Raw genomic sequence first — 17,386 nt, forward strand, 5'->3', positions numbered from 1 at the left:
TCTTTGCATAAAAATACTGTCATGAAGTTGTACCTTCTGCAGTCACACAGTTTAACACAATGAGTAACTCTTGCTCCAGTCCCCTTTACCAATTAAATTAACAAGTTCATCTTAGCAGAATGGAGAGCAAAGCTTTTCCTCATGAAAATTTTGGATGAGAAGACTATTTGCACCACAGTGTAACTTGAAGAAGACCTTGTAGTAGTTTTAAACATACTGGAAAGCACTCAGTAATCACAGAAATGCCCTCTAGTCACTGCTGATGCCAAAGCTCAAAGGGGACTCTCACAAGTTCCAAGATGTCTTGTGAGATGGTGATAGTTTCCTCAGGATTTCTAAGCCAGCACAATTCAGCCCATCTTCTGCACTACCTTCATCCCAGCACGCAGGGGCAACAGAACAATCTCTCATCCAAAGTCCTGTGTTTCGTTAGTACAGAGACACAGCACTTACAGAAGTGCTCAAAACTAATTCTAGTGGCATTCCCTCTCCGTTGTCTGGAGGATGGGGAAGAAAGTATAGATCTGAGTCACCTCTTACCATCTTGCCATTGACTGTGGCCTCCAAGGAATCCACTAGCTCTGCAGTGACTCCAATGAGATTATGGTAGTCTGTCTGCATTTTGTTAAAGCGTTTCAGGCAGGTCATGGTCCTGTGTTCAGATTCCACTAACTGCTGATGAAGATGTTGAAGCATTTCTGTCAAGAGAATAATAAAACCTAAAATAACATAGCATCACCTTTTCAACCAGAAGGACAATAGAACCTACAAGCATTTTTATTGTTGTGAAGAGGTAACTTCAACTGCTGCTGTGGAATTACTTCTCATCAAGGGGTGGAAGGTCACTGCAGGGATAATTCCATGCTAGTATTATGATTTCACTTTATGGCAACTGCTGAAGTTCACATTTATGTCACCTTGCAGCAGTGATCAAACTGCACTTGTAACAGGAATCAGAGACTAACACAGCACATTCGGCTTCTTTCTTCTCCCAGAAACAACTCCCAATGCTGACAGATGCTTTCTACCCTTGATAATCTTATAGAGGGAAGGAAAACACAACCTCTGCACCCAATACCAACCAGAGCCATTATTCATATGTGGAGGAAAAGAGGGGAAAATAAAGGACAGAGGACTAACCTACTGGTTTAGGAAGATCTAGCATACAGTAAAGCCAGAACTCTGCCAAATGAAGATGCTGGCATTAGGCAGTGTCTGAACTACTGCAGTATTCTTGCCTGCTCGTTCATGCAATAGTCAAGCCTTTTGATTCCACTTCCTGTGAGCAGCCAAGGAGCTACATATATGCACACAATTCCACAATAAGCTTTTCTCACCAAGTGAGAAATTTGTTCTTATCCTTTATAATAACTTGCCTACAGCTCAAACCTGTTTCCTGAACTTGTGCTCTCTCTTTCTCTCTAATCTCAGCCCACCCTCGCATACTTTGCTAGAAGCAGTGACTCCAGCCATCTGGATCTCCTGTGTACAATGCAGCAGAACTCTCAGCAGAGGAGTTACAGGTCCCCAGAGCTGGTGTCAGACACCAGGGCTCCTTAGGTGACAACAAAACCTTGTGCTTAGGAGGGGCAGTAGTTTCCTTGTCTCCTTCTTGCTTACCTTACTTCCATAAAAATTACTATTAATTTTCTAGACTGACATCTTCCTATGTTAATAGCTGTTCAGTCTACAGCAAATCTTGAGAGACAGGTAGGTCACACTTATTCTTCTCTTGTACAGCAGCCTGACACTCTTCCCCAACTCTCTCCTTCCCTGAAATAGTGGAAAGGGGGCTATGAACTCATCCACAGACTTATAATGGGTCAGGGAAGGGATAGAAGCTGAAAACGCTTCCAAACATTTCATTGCCTCTGTTCCTGTTAGCACAGAGGACACACAGAAGGTCTGATGCTCTCTGTGCAAGATGAGAACCATTCTGCAATTCTCCTCTTTACAGACAAACTGCAAACATGAGAGAGCTGTAAATTAAGCTCAGCTGCCACACAGACAACTTTGGAAGTCATACAGGTATTAAAGATTTTCAGCTAGTGGGTAAAAAGCCAGACTGTAGCAGGTTAATGAGGTAAGGTAAACACATTAAACTCTCTCGGACACCCTCAAGAGCATATGTACTACTCCACCCAAACTTGGAGTGCTTCAGTGTGTCAGACTAATGACTTGCAACCATTTACAAAGGGCTGTTTTCAGGACTCTCTGCCATACTGCTCTACGTTCACGTTCTGCCTATTAATTTTCCTTGCACTTCTCCTTCACTGGTAAAGTAAATATTCTCCAACAGTAAGCATGTGCTGTGGATCCCATGTGATCTGAGCAGCATACTGCAAAAGAATAACCTCTCAGATCCAAAACTTTCATATGAGAGAGGCCTCAAGTAACCTTTCTGACAAATCCAAACCAGTGCAACCTCCAAGGCACAAAATAGATCTACAATTTAAGGCTGACCTGTATAGACTCGATACCATAACGGTTCCTGTACTTGTACAAAGCACAGAATTTGCCCAAAGAAAAGATAGTTAGGCCCAAAATTACTCAGGCCCAGTCATGAGGTTATTTCTTTTTAATCAGAGTATAGAAAGTCCACAAAAAGAAGAGAGGAACTTCTGAAAAAACAAAACCCCACAAAGACCTTTCTATTTTTCAATGAAAGTGTAATGTAATGCAAAGAACAAGATAACAAAGAAACACCTGGAACTCACACTGGGAGATGAGCCCAACCTTCTCGTTAACTCAGTCTAAAGTAGTAAATCCTCAGTGTAAAACTCCAAATTAACTCAAGAGGGAACATCACTCCAGGAACTCAACTGGGCTCATACAAATTCCTACCAACCAAGTGAACATAGAACATCAGGTGAAAGAATGAATGCAAGGCAGCTGGGAACCTGAATCCTAGTGAATTGATTTTTAAAAGGCACATATTTCAAGGGCCATCAGGATCTAAATGTCTTTTTTTTTTTGAAAGGTGTCTGAGTCACACATTTAAGTGTGTGTGAACAGCTTACCTAAAAATCCAACACATCAGACAGTCATACTAGCACATTCCTTATTCATGAGATACCAACATGGACTGGTTTAGGAATTTAAAAAGGATGAGTGAATAGGAACAAAAATCAGCTTTATCTAAGATCATCATAGTAACAATGAGATCTGAAGTCTGGCTTAAGTAGCCACGGGAACAGAATCTGAGGAAGCTTACTTTCATCATAACTAAAAATGGAGAGCTGGTGTACTCTTTGTACAGAGTTCTCCACTTGTTTTCACCACGTTTACAGACAGATTAGAATTAAACCACAAGTCCTATTACTAGGCCCTCTTCCATTTCTAGGACATACCTATGGTCAACCCTACTGAGCTCCAGCAGTCTAGCACTAGCTACTGCCTAGATAGTCGTTCACCATTGGAATGGGCTGCCCAGGGAGGTGGTGGAGTCACCATCCCTGGAGGTGTTCAAGGGGGGATTGGACGTGGCACTTGGTGCCATGGTTTAGTCCTGAGGTCTGTGGTGACAGGTTGGACTTGATGATCTTTGAGGTCTCTTCCAACCTTGGTGATTCTGTGATAGGGGGGGTCTGGATTTCAAAGGACCTTTTGCCACAAATCACTTGTCATTGCACGTGTATTTTCTACTGCTATTATAACTACATATTTTTTACAGAGTATCCTTATTATATATCTCAGCATTTACCTTTATTGTACTGTCCATTCTCCTTCTGTTGTACAAGTAGGATCAGCTCAGGAAACTGTCATTATGTGTTTGTTGCAGAAACAGACTGAGAAATTCAACCAACTGGCAAATGTAACTAAGCCAAATATTCCTACTGTCCAGGCAACAGACAATGCCTGATGCTTCACTGGGGAGCAAGAACAAATGAATCAACAATAAATACAGACAAACCTCCTAAGTGCACAGTGCACAACATTGCATGGAGACTTGAGACTTTTTGCTGACATTTAAAGACAGTAGGTTCAGCCCTGAAATACGAGATATAGTAACTCCAGTCTAAAGGTATTAACATGAAAATCAAAAACCAAACTGCTGGGTTTGCTGAACATCAATACACAAATACCCAAGTGTTTTTAGGGCAAGTGGTATTTTATACCTGAGAAATATTCAGGTCTCAGACAGGATGCAGTTCTTTACAAAGAGGAATGAGCAGAGAGAAAATTTTCAGTGGTTCTATGTCAGACTCCTACACAAACATCCGTAACATGGGATTAAAAGTAATGTTTTGAACACTGCTCCCCACCCTGGCAAACGGGCAAGAATGGAATAGAAGGAATCTAATTTCCAGCTCATCATTCAATACCACCATGACAACATGCTGCTTTAGGATAAAATAAAATATAGCAGGAAAAGGACTTTCAACTTCTCTTTTTGTTTAAAAACACAAAAGACAACAAAAAAAGCTATAAACAAAAACTCCAGATCAGTCCTCTCTACTTTGCCTTTAACTGTACTAATAAAAAAAGAGAAGATATTTTGTCATGTAGGTAGTCTGCAAATTAGGCAGATCTTAAACAATATTGTCAGAAAAACAATGCAGTCTGAAACAAGCCGTTTAAGAAAACAATTTCTGGAATGCTTTAAAGCCCTGCAAAACTTTCAGCTAGTCCCTGAAATAGCTAATTGGAAAGACTGACAGCTTTGCAAATGCTAAGAGAAGTCAGGCCAGGGCAGCACCTTCAAGTACCCTGCCCTTTATACATGGAAGCAAAGAATGGTCAGAGGATAAATATGCAAGTTTGTGTGCATCTATGCATTGCTTTTACATAACCTTTTCAAAAGTTGTCTTGAAATGTGGAATATAAACAGTGTTTCCCATCATAAAAACGATGAAGTGCAATGTTACTGCAGCTCTGCAAGCAATCCTGGCAGCATGTTCTTCCAATAAGTTACACTGCCCCCTTACAGTAATTCTAATAAGCTTCAAAGTGTTTTCTCAAAAGGATACAAATAAAGTAAGAAGCCGAGGAGTCTGTCTGGCTTTGAGAGTCAGAGACAGGAACTGTTCCAATCTTGTCCTTAAATCCAACGTCCAAGAATCCTTGAAAAGAAAAACAAATGATGACAGTCGTTCACCAAATACACTCTGCTCAAAGAGCTGTTTGGATCACCACAACCTTCTACTAGTAAACAAAGCTGCTGGCATTGTACCAAGAAGGTTTTCCCTTGGCTGTGAATGAAGTGAATGTGCTCGCTAGCTCCCCATAAAATTGTACAGAATCACAATATTAGGGGTTGGAAAGAACCTCCAGAGATCAAGTCCAACCCCCGTGACAAAGCAGAATCACCTAGGACAGGTCACACAGGAATGCATCCAGGTGGATTTTGAAAGTCTCCAGAGAAGGAGACTCCACAACCTCTCTGGGCAGCCTGTTCCACTGCTCTTGCACATTAAAGAAGTGTTTCCTTGTGTTGAGGGGCAACCACCTGTGTTCTAGCTTGTAGCTGTTATTCCTTGTCCTGACACTGGGCACCACCGAAAAGAAACTGGCATCTTCATCTTGACACCCACCCCTCAGGTATTTATATGATCTTATATTGATAAGATCCCCTCTCAGCCTTCTCTTCTCAAGACTAAACAGCCCCAGTTCTCTCAGTCTTTCTTCACAGGAGAGATGTTCAAGCCCCTTAATCATCCTCACAGATCTCCACTGGACTTTCTCCAGCAGATCCCGGTCTCTCTTGAATTGGGGAGCCCAAAACTGGACACAGTATTCCAGGTGTGATTTCACCAGGGCAGAGGAGAGTGGGAGGACAGCCTCCCTAGACTTGCTGGTAATGTTTTTCTTAATGCACCCCAAGTGTTAGAAGAAAGTTCAGTATTGTTTCTAGTCAGGAGTTGTAAACCCATAACGTAGCTTTATTTCATTCGGAAACCCATCATACAGTGTTGGTGCCTTGTATGCATGTGCAACAACTGCCCCTAAGCAAGAAGTAACTTTAAAATGTAGACAGTGTGAGAAAAAAGATAAAAAGGTTATCAATGTATTAAACAGAGTAGAAATCAAATAATTGTACATTATGCAGCTTTCCAGAAGTAACCCCTGGCCTAATCTTTTACTCCTAAAAACATCTGGGGAATCGCAAATTTTGTCAATACCTATTGCAAACGTCATGACATGGCATCAGTGATCAGGGTGGAACATTTCTAAAATAAGGATTTGGAGAAAAACAGCTCACACATGAGAAACAGAACAAATCACCCACTAACTGGCATGCTGTCTTCTGCCTGACGTCGTGTCTCCTAAGCACAAGAAAACAGTGCTTAAGGAACAAGCCAAACGACACCTAGAAATTCCCTGAACACTCATCTCTTTCCCTTTCAAACCTTCAGATAAGGTAGCTTCTACTTGACAAAAAAAGCTAGCCAACAAATGAAAAACAACAATCTTCCACCAAATAGCAGAAGCTTCCTGAATTTACTGCTGTATATAGAGCAAGCTGCTCCCACAGCTCAGATTTGCCTTTATTTCACCATGCCGGAGAGCCTACGGAATTTACTTGCTGTTTTTACCAATTCCGTATGCAGACAGGGGTGCACAGCAGTAGGCTGTGTATTACCAAAGGAACCATGTCTCCTACAGAGGGGAGGGTATATTATTTTTCAAGATGTATTACACAAACAGATAGGAACTGCAGCTATATAAAGCATCAGATTCCTGAGGAAAAAAAATGCCGTTAAGAACACCGCTTAGTAGACGTGACTCACTGCTGCTCTTTCTCAAACATAAAACAATCTGTGTCTCAACACTAACATGGAATGAGCTGTACAATTCCCACAAGAAAATATGAGTGACTGGGAACTAAGAGCTTAGACACTGGGTTACTATGAATAAACCTGAGGATCTTGCCTTAGATAACGCAAGAAGGAAGAAAACAAACAAGAAAAACACCGAGCTGCTAAGTATAATTAAGAAAGAGCAGTCATATGCCATCTCTGAGGTCAACCAGTACATCTCATTATTTATAGCCAGTCCCACAGGAAATGGCACTATATGCCTTTTTTTGGTGTTAAACTGGAGCTCCTTATCAGCTGCTACGTTCAAAGTCAGCCCTAGGGTAAGTACTACCCAATCTTTGATTTGGTATCAGAAAAGTCTGTGGCAGCAACGCAGGCTCCTCCTACCACCACAACTGCCTGCAGCTGCTTAGCCAAGTCAGCAAAACTGACCATGTGGTAGAATGGTGAAGCATTTCAAGCATGTAACTCTGCAAAATAATATACATATTTTACACATGTACACAAATATGTTTGTATGTGTGCACAGGGAGCTGTACACACACACGCTCACAGACAATAAAGCAGATCAGTTCACAGAATCACCAAGGTTGGAAGAGACCTCAAAGATCATCAAGTCCACCTGTCACCACAGACCTCAGGACTAAACCATGGCACCAAGTGCCACATCCAATCCCCTCTTGAACACCTCCAGAGATGGTGACTCCACGACCTCCCTGGGCAGCACATTCCAATGGTGAACAACTCTCTCAGTGAAGAACTTTCTCCTCACCTCGAGCCTAAACTTCCCCTAGCACAGCTTGAGACTGCGTCCCCTTGTTCTGGTGCTGGTTGCTTGAGAGAAGAGACCAACTCCCTCCTGGCTACAACCACCCGTCAGGTAGCTGTAGATAGCAATATGGTCCTGAGCCTCCTCTTCTCCAGGCTAAACAATCCCAGCTCCCTCAGGCCCTCCTCATAGGGCTTGACAGAGTTCCTTGACCTAGTCCAAGGGCAACTACATAACCAGCTGTTTCCAGTGCAACCATGAAGTTAAGGCACACTTTTCCTCTGCAAAGTCAGCAAGTGAAGTGGTGGCTGTACCTTCCCCATAGGTATTGCCACACCAGTATTTTGGAATGTCAAATTACAGCTCTGGACATCATCTCCTAGCTATCTACCTGCATGGTGCCCAGAAAGCAGTCAATGTAAGGGTGTTTTATTACTCTTTCATCACCAGAATCAATGTGCTGATGAGCTAGTTGTTCTGTACCTGCAAAGGAGCACACCTACAATGAGTTTATGTTGAAGTTTGAGCACACTAAGGCCTACACTCTCTTCTCACCTTCCACATGCAGGCCTAAGAACTGAACTCTGAAACAGCCACTCAAAGGAAGGAGCAAAAATATATTGAACAAAAAAATTAGCCTGTGGCAAGAGTCACCAAACCCCTAAGCACAGTTATAGTCTTCCAGCAGTTTGGGGTTTTGTGGAGGGCTAGAGGAGAAGGGTCTGAGGGCACAGACAACACCATTTGCTGTTACAGAAGGAGTACTTATAAATTTGATTTTTCTTCTGTACATTAAATTGCTTCAGTCTCTTTATGCCTAGCTATAGTGTTTTAAATCCAGCTATGAATACACAGATAGGGCTGGGCAACAGCATGAAAACTAGCAAGTGGAGTTGAACAGCTACATAGCAGTTCCTAGGAGCATCTGTCTTTCCGGGTTGTGTGGAAAGGAAAAGCAACAGCTCTTATTTAAGGACTTGAACAACCCTCTTACAACCCTTCCCCCATCAAATATATGCTCTTGTATGATTGTACAATTTCTGTTACAGGAAAAACAATAAAAGTGATTACTAAAGTGAACAACATTTCATATTCATCATCCCAAGAGAAAAAAATCATCATAAATACCATCTCTGTAAAATGGATACTTACCTGGAAAAGTTCTTTAAATGAAGGATGTACTGTTGGGTTTGGAACAAAAGGCAAAGCATAGAAGGGAAGAAACTCTGTAGTCTGGCTCAGTGCAGCTCCTTTTGTTTCCAGGTATGCCTTAAAATAAGAAATCCTTTCCTCAAGTTCAGCTTTGTCCTAGGAAGTAAATCAGCAGCATATTTGGTTTAAAAACAGCCGCTCCCAATGTACTGTAAAGCTGGCAAACATAAACAGAGACTTATATACAGTAACACCAAGTTTGCAATCCCAGAATATTTGCTACCTAAAGAGCAACACTAATTTAAACAGAAAGCATGATGCCTTGTTTTCACCACACAAAAATTTACAACAATGTTGTGGCTGCTGTCATCCAAGCCCAGCAAGGGAGGGACAATTGCTCTTTGAAGGTGCATTATCCCTGCCCACGTCAGGCTACATTTCTAAAGCAGAGTGACATCTCCATACTCAGGGCAGAGAGGAAACACCTACTTTAGACATGCTTTATTTCACTGGTGAGTGCAGATCTGTAAAATCCACTTACACAGCACCAGGAAGGGGAGCTGGCACACGGAACAGACCAAAAGCTCCTTAGAGGCTAGAAGACACACTGCAGGCACCCAGATATTCCTGGAGTAGCTGACAGGTGTAAGGCAGGAGGTATTAAGCCCTGGGTGACTTCAGGCTACTTAAATGGGGGTTGGACTAGATGAGCTTTGGAGGTCCCTTCCAAGCCAAACTATTCTGTGATTCTGTGGAATGTCTCTCCATGATAGAAACCCCATTTAACAGAGACTTTATTTTATGACAGCTTGGAATTATAGTTTTCAGTGTAATACACTGAGATGGTCAAGATTCAGTTCTCCCACATTACCAGAAATGTTTTATTTCAACACACAGCTTCAGTGCAAACTGGAAGCCAGGTGTTTTAAGAATCTCACAAGAGCTACAACAAGAGGTGTGAAAGTACCAGCAGGAGAGTATTTTCCAAGCTAAAATAGTTGAAGAGCTCCAAGATAAGGACATCTCCAACTTCCATCTCTGTATTTCACCATAGAAAGGATCTGCCTCAATTAAAATGCAGACTGTTGCCCTAAAACTGGATACATATTCTGGGAATTCTTCTTACTAAACATTCCATCCTCATGTACAGTAAAGACAAATCAATGAAGCGAAACAAACAAATCAGTCTGAAGTGTGAATTAAACTTACAGGCTTTTCCTCAGAGTGTTTCAAGAGGTAGGTGGCAAAGTGGATGTGAAGATAGAACTCCAGCTTCTGAGCAACTGGTTCATTGTCACGAACTGAAGGCGAAATGTGCTCCTCCCAGAGTTGGAAGAAAACTTTCTGCTCACCATTATCAAATGCTACAAGCAGATATTTCTGCACAATGGAAAAGTATTCAGTGAAAAAACAAAACCAGAGCTATATTTTTTAAACAGCAGGTTAGAGAATGAAGAGGTCTCCACCTATCTTCAATATCTTTGACAGCCTGAATCAATGACCAAGACAGGAAGCCTATCAATCTGGGGACCTACTTCTACCACAAGGGAAAAATAAATGCCTGTGGTGTGTGAAAATTAATCCTATTAACATATGGCAAGACAAAAACCTAAAATGCTGAGAAGCAAAACCAGTGTCTCAGGTTCAAAGAGACTGAAGTTCTGCAGAACACAGGTTCCGGAACTGGAAGAGGACTACTAGCAGACTTCTTAAAGTAACTAAGAATCTGTTCAGATAATCTCACTGCTGCAACAAATCACACAGAGGTTACTGGCCTTAAACTGGTTTTACTATGGCTCATAGTAAGCCTAAATGATGCATTACCTGAACAGGCAAAGCCTGTGAGTCTCTTGAAAGAACACCTGCTGGCTTGGGTAGTGTCTTCCCTTTTATTTTACATTCCTTTGTAAATACTTTCACTGTTTCTTCAAATTCAGCAAAATCCAAATACTACAAGACAAAACCATAAAGGAACATTTTAGGTTTGTTAAAAAGATTATTAATGCTTAAAACAAAGGACCCAGGAATTGCCCAAGTCCTTCAAAGTTTCTCTGCAGCAGGATCCAAAAATACAAAGACTGCGCAGCAACAAACTAAGAACGGGTACCTCACGTGGGAATCAGATACTGTCTCTCAACTAAACTTCCTTCTGCATCCTACAGAACAGAACTGACAAATATTGATGCCCCTCAATTCTGCCAGTAATTGCACCCAACCAAAGGAAAAGAAAAAAGAACTAAAAGCCATTAATTATATGCTTTGATTGACGAAACAAGTCCTTGCAAAGGGTGTTCTCAGAAGGCAGAATCCTTAAGTGTGACTCACCTCCACACCAGGAGGTAGACAGCTTTAATTTTTAAGCCAAGTCACTTATCTGAAGCTGTATAAGCCAAATTAACAACCAACTAATCAAGCACTGTTCTTCTGTGAAAGAGATAAGCAGGGCAGCTTCTTTTTCCCGCTTTGTACAGTCACTATATTATACATGATTTTCACCCCAGGAGTCTTAGTTATTGGTTACTCCGACATCACATTTCACTTTGCAAACTTGATCTGGATAGGCAGCTGCCACAAAGAACAAAAAACATCTGCTTTCTTCACTGTTAACACAAACTGTAGTGTAGTAATGATTAAGTACTTAAACTTCTTTTTCTGAGGTTTCTTAAACCTCTTTTCTGAGATCCACAAAAAGATTTAAGCTGTGTATGATTAAATCATGGAGATCAGTGGTACCAGGACTTCAGCCTGGGCTTTTGTCAGCTCTTAGGGTTTCTGTGTCTCTGTAATTTTATACACACACACACACACACATATATATATATATGGAATGAGGAGGCAGCTAAGCAAAGTTTTAAAGATCACACCATTATCACAGGTTGGACCTGAGCCCCAAAGGTGTCTGTAAATCTAATAATGAAATGAAAGCCTCATTTTCAATTAACAATAAATAATTGATTTCATATTTTGAGTGCTGTAATTTAACAGATATTTAGCCCTTCGAATCTACAGGGCAAGACAGGAGACAATATGATTTCAGAGTGTAGCAAGCACTTGACCATGTAAACATCTCCAGAATTTAGACCATGGTTACACCGCCTGGCTTGGAACACGAGCATGAAATCTTGACTTGGTCGTTTAAATAAAAAATATTTAAAAAATAGATAAAACCAACCTCTCTCACTAGTTCGAGTAACTCAGCTTCATAAGCTAGAACGTCCCCCATCGCTAAGCGTTACCGGTATGTCTCATCGTAGATAAGCCTAGAAAATCGTGCAGAAGGGAGGTGTCAGCAGACAGCACAGCGGTTCGTACAGCCCCGCACCGCCCATCGGTCATACTATCTCCAAACTAAGCCGCATGAGGGAGACATCCCACTCCCCCTGTAAGGCACCTACAAAGCAGTTCCGAGGCCGATTCTCGCCAGGCCGCGGGGCGCTCACGTGGGCTCCTAGCGCAGCAACCCACGGATGCAGCCCGCCGCCCTCCCACCTGCCCCCAGGCTGAGGGCGCTGAGGGCGCTGAGGGCGCCTCCTCAGGGCCGACGTCGCGCGTCCCAACCCACTCCTGAGCCAAACAGAGGGGAGAGAAGCGAACTACCGCCGAGTGCCACCGGCACGGCAGCGGCACGGCCTACCTGCCCCGCGGCCCCGCGCCGCCGCCTCCCGTCGCCTTGGCAACAACGGCCCCGCTCCGCGCCGGGTACCCTCCCGCTGCACGTGATTTCCTTCAGCCAATCCTAGGCCGGAAAGGGTATATCACGTGATGAGAGCGCTGGTCCATCCTTCCTAAGCGCAGCGCCCCCTGGAGCGCAGCGGAGGGAACCGCAGCTCCCCGCCGGTTTAAGTGTGGACTACAATTAGCCGGTGCCTGCTGTCTGACGCCAGCTGAAGAGAGTTTGGGTCAAGTTAATTTTTGAAAGTTATCTACTGAATTAACGTACATTTTTGTAGCCCACTCCCATCCTGGGCAGGCCAGGAGAGTTGTGCACGCCGCCTTATATGTAGGCCTGCAGTTATCTGATGCACAATTACATCATTTCTTGATTAGCCCAGCCACATTTGATCTTGCCACCCAGCACTGCCCTCTTCGAGGGGATGGAAAATCTGAGCGTGATTCCCAACAGGGTTAAAATAGCCCATGGTTGTTTTAGAGCCCATGCTCTACTCACTTCACAGCCTGGAAGGTTCTGTTGAAAAAGATCTTGGGCAATAAAAGCCAGAGCCTGACATGTCATTACCTCATGGAAACCAGTCCAAAGCAAACAGGAGGGCTGGTCAAACACCTTATCAAGGCTTTGTGCCATTTTAAATTAACAATGATGTTAATAAAGTGGCTGTTATTAACACCATATTTCTAGAAAGCATTTGCTAGACACAGCAAAACAATGTTGTATCATCTGTGGGGTCCTGCCCATGGCTTCTGTCTCACCCCATGCAGCCCTGTTTCCCACCATGAACACCTAAGAAGACCCACGTTCTCTGCACATCCCACAGCCAGACACAGCACCATCTTTCTTCCTAAAGAAGATAGCTGAAACTGAATGCAAAGATTTGCATCTGCACCTCACAAGTGGATTTTAACCCTCAAAAAACCCAAAAAGTTAATCTCATCAGCTGGCTCAGAGGTACTTCTCTCCACCATGAACATTTCCCAGCCAAACCTTTACTTTCCAACACCAGCATGGGTGGATGCAGTTCAGGGTGCTACCTTCCCTTGGTTTGGTATTCTTCTGCTTGTGCAATAAAGAAAAGAAAAAAAACAGTTAAGGATCATGGCAAAAATATCCCATTCCTGAACATTCCACCAGGCCTAACACTATCAGCCTGATAGGGGAAATGTTTGGTAAGGGTGAGGCGGTGGGAAGCAGAGTTATGACAGACGGTGAGCAGGCACTAGTGCTCCATCCATAACCCATGGGAGTTATTTTACTACTGCTTCAAGGCCAGCCAGCAGTGGGTTGGTATTTGTGAACAAAATACTGGGACAGACTCTTCCTTCTGTTTGCCATCTGTCCCTCTAACTTTGTAAAGGGGTAAAAAGTCTCTCTTAGAGGGTAGACCAGCTGCATCTGCCCTTCTTACTTGTAAAGGTACGTGCACCATCCTTTGTGCTCCCTCTCTCCTGCCTCGCTTTGCTTTGGTGGTGATCAAACACCATCCAAGAGGAAAGAGAGAGGGATTTTATGCTGATTTTCTCCTTTTCTCATCTTCAGGATGATGTGCATCCGGCTGGCTTTCTCCTCCAAGCAGACAAACAGGACTGGCATCATGCCCTGGACAGGATGATGGAGAAAGCTGTGTGGGAACTGAGCTTTGCTTTACCATACTTTTTAATTAACTTTTTCCCTCCTATTTTTATAGAAGCCCCTTTCCAGTAAGCAGGCAAGGCTGCTGTGCACACACTGCCTTGCACAGGTTTTGCCACGCTCCTTGGGTGCTTGGGCACAGACATCCTGAACACCTACCTGCTGGCCAGCACTTGGAGTAAAGTCAGAAAGATGCAAAGCTTGGGCTTCAATCCTGAAACCCTCGACTGCCCTGTGTGTCTATGAATGACACTCATCACCTGGGGCACCACCCCAGCTCAACAGTTCAGGTTCTTCTTGGGGCAGGGTGACCATGACCTCTGTCAGGGGCTGAGCATTCCTGCGGCTGGGCCACCAGCTGTGTCAGCTGCAGGTCCCAGACTGGATCATAACCTGTTGCTTGATTAAGAAAACAGAAAGCAATTCTCTGTGCCCAAGTGGAAGATTTTGCAGGAAGTGTCTTCTGGCAGTGACCTTTCCAAGTGGTTGCATTAAAAATAAGAGCAAGTGGGCAAGAGAGGCACGTATTTCAAAGCTTAAACATTCTGCTATTTTCTGAGTCAAACTTCAGCTTTTAGTTGCCAAAAAGGATTTTGGATAAATATTTTGAAGGGCCACTTAGGCAATAAATAAGTAAATATGAAGTCATTTGAGTTTTCAGTTGGTGGCACATCATTGTTAGGTGGGTGGAAGCACAGATTAGCTCCTACTGGGACTGGCTGGGGGGCAGAGAGATTTGCTTGGATGGACATCCTACACCTGTGCAGGGCACTTACCCAGAAGTTCAGACTGCTCACATAACAGATTACACACCAGTGCTTCCCCAGAGCCTTCTGCAAGGAAAGCAAAGGCAGTGGAATTGCAAAACCTCTCTGTTCTCCCCAGTATAATGCTATCATACAGCTGCTCTGTATCCCTTGGATGGGGCTTGCTCAGCTGCTGCCGAGCCTGAGGTTTCACCTTTCCCCACCTCTTCTCAGAAGGATGTGGTCAGCCCATGACAGACTGTTTATATGCAGACTTTTCTTTGGTAATTTCCTGTAACCAAAGTCCCTGCCTAGGAGAGGCACAATGGAAACTTTGATTTTGTGCCACAGGATTCATGAAAGAGGTGATGGTGAACTCAGCTCTCCTTGAGAGCCTCTTGGCTTGCCCAGTGCAGAGCAAGGAGGGAGGGAGGAGGGACTAGCTGGTAGGTCCCCACAAAGCTCCTTTCAGGTCTGTTGCAAAATGGTGAAGGCAGCTTCCAGACACTTTTTAACCTAACATGGAAAGAGCTGGGGTTTTCTTCTCCAAGAAGGACATTCTGGATGAGGACAGGAACATCCAAGGCCTGCAGCCTCTTGCCCTGCAATGCCAGCTCTCCGTGTCCCTCAAGTGCACACCTGGAGAGCAGACGCTGCTTTCTCCACCCTCTGTAAAACCTTCTAGCTGCTGCCACCACACTGGTGTGGGCTCACCAAAGCTCAGCCCAGGTTGCAGGAAGAAGTGAGTCCTCCAGCACTTTCTCTGCTCATCCATCCTAATAGATCAATCCATGGTACATTTCCACCTGTGACAGAGATCCCCCTTCAGACATCCTTACAGAGACAGCCTACAACCAGGAAAGATCAGCTGCCTTTGAGGGGCTGGGGTTGCCTCTGCAGGGGATGACAGCAGCTCAGTGCCCCAGGCCTGAAGCATGCCTCGGATGGACTTTCTGGCATGTGCTCATCTAAGACATGGGTCATTAAGCCCCCAGCCAAGGTGAACACCAATGCATGACAGGGCTTGGCTTGCAGTAACATCTTTCCAGCCAAAAATTGCAAGGGGCTGGGAGGAGGAAAAAGCTAGAGACGCTCCATTAAAAAAAACTATGTAGAAAGTAGTCTGGGAAACTGGGTACACAGAAACAGCAGGACAGAACTTCATCACCAGGAGAAACATCTCCAGTCCCAGCAACAGCCTTAGGGAACCTTGCTGCCTTCATCATGTGGACACAGCTTTGATATTACCACCAACACAAACCAACGTCCATCTGTCCCATGCCAATGACACAGACCAACAGCCACCTGCCTGATCACTCAGGGACCAACTGTAAAGCCTCTGGGCCTGCAAGAGGGGCAAGCAGCACATTTCACTTCTGAATGAGCCCATGAACTCTACTGTCCAGTTCAAGTGTTTCCAGCAAATTATTTTCAGCTCCTTGTTCATTCCTGAACCCCAGATTTCATGCTTAAGCTAAAGATAAATATCTCTATGTGAAATTAAACATAGAATTTGCTCAGCCCTACAGGACCTATCTCAGCTTCCCCTCTCGGAGGACATTAACAAAAAGTTAATCCATCTTGGTGCTCATTGACACAGAATGGAAAGAAACAACTAGGTGGGAGAGCCAGCCTAAAGCAGAGAACAAAGACACTGCACCAATATTTCAGGTCTTTTTCCTTCACTCTGAAGGGGAAAATATTGTGCTATGCTTCATCTCTTGCAGGTTATCTCTGGAGGAACAATATCTCCATAATTTCTGCTGACAATTAACCTTGCCTGGGCAGCAATTCTTCCCTGGGTCACCAGAGCAGCTATTTATACACTTGGCGAGAGAATGTTGTTGCCACCAAATGACTTGGCCAACCCTGTACCAAGGCAGTAGGCAGACAACACCAGGGTGTTCCTCTGTGCACCCTGCCCTGCTTGCCAGGATCTGCTTCATCTGGACCCTCATGGTATAGAGCCTCCACTGTCAATTTTCTGCACATGCTTTGCAAACACAAGGGAAATAAACCAGAGCTACATGTTGCTTAAACACACACATGGCACAAGGGTGCCAGGCAGCAGGGTCCATTGGACCCTGCACAAAGTGCAGGATTGGGATGTCTGAGGTGGTGGTCTCCAGGACCACCAGGAGTTCTCATCTCCAGAGAACTTAGGCAGAAACAGGATTTGCCTTTAAAGACTAGTGTTCATAGCTGCAGTGATCTCTCTGCAGTATGTGGGTAACACTGATTCCCCCATGCTCTGCAAGAGACACTGATGGCTCATAGTACATTGCAATGCTTCTGAGCAAACAACCAGAGCTTTAACTGTGCAGCCGATGCCAGCAGCTGGAGGACAGGCCTCCACACCTGGGCTGCTGCCAGCTGGACCATTTGCCCATGCAAGGCAGGATTTCAGAGGCCAAATCAAGCTGAAATAGAGCCAAATGGCAGGGGCAGCTTCTCCTTCCAAGACGGAGACTGCAGGCCAGCACAGTCCCACTAGTGCTGGGGAACCACGTTGAACTGGGCCTGACAAAACCAGTTATCTTCACTGAGGGAGCAAAGAGCCTTGCTCTAACGTGAAGCCACCCTGGGGGATAGATCAACACCTTTGGGTGAAGGCCTGCAGACTAGTTCAGAGGTTGCAAGCAAATATTACAAA

General features: G+C 44.1%; 1 protein-coding gene across 2 annotated transcripts in view; it reads right to left on the reverse strand.

Annotated features, from left to right (window-relative positions):
* Positions 1-12,375, reverse strand: part of ARMC9 (armadillo repeat containing 9) — a 66,851-nt gene extending 54,476 nt beyond the window's left edge. For both annotated transcript variants that reach the window (XM_068163913.1, XM_068163912.1), the window contains exons 1-8: positions 12,317-12,375; positions 11,855-11,942; positions 10,507-10,632; positions 9,892-10,062; positions 8,683-8,838; positions 4,971-5,063; positions 3,704-3,728; positions 541-698 (exon numbers count right to left, since the gene is read on the reverse strand). In XM_068163913.1, coding sequence (XP_068020014.1) covers positions 541-698; positions 3,704-3,728; positions 4,971-5,063; positions 8,683-8,838; positions 9,892-10,062; positions 10,507-10,632; positions 11,855-11,905 — 780 coding nt within the window. In that variant the 5' untranslated portion in view covers positions 11,906-11,942; positions 12,317-12,375. The remainder of the gene's footprint in view (positions 1-540; positions 699-3,703; positions 3,729-4,970; positions 5,064-8,682; positions 8,839-9,891; positions 10,063-10,506; positions 10,633-11,854; positions 11,943-12,316) is intronic.
* Between the last annotated feature and the right edge of the window lie 5,011 nt (positions 12,376-17,386).

This window comes from Melanerpes formicivorus, unplaced genomic scaffold (assembly GCF_026170545.1).
Source record: "Melanerpes formicivorus ecotype bairdi unplaced genomic scaffold, bMelFor1.0.p_v2 SCAF_76, whole genome shotgun sequence".
Classification (NCBI taxonomy): domain Eukaryota; kingdom Metazoa; phylum Chordata; class Aves; order Piciformes; family Picidae; genus Melanerpes; species Melanerpes formicivorus.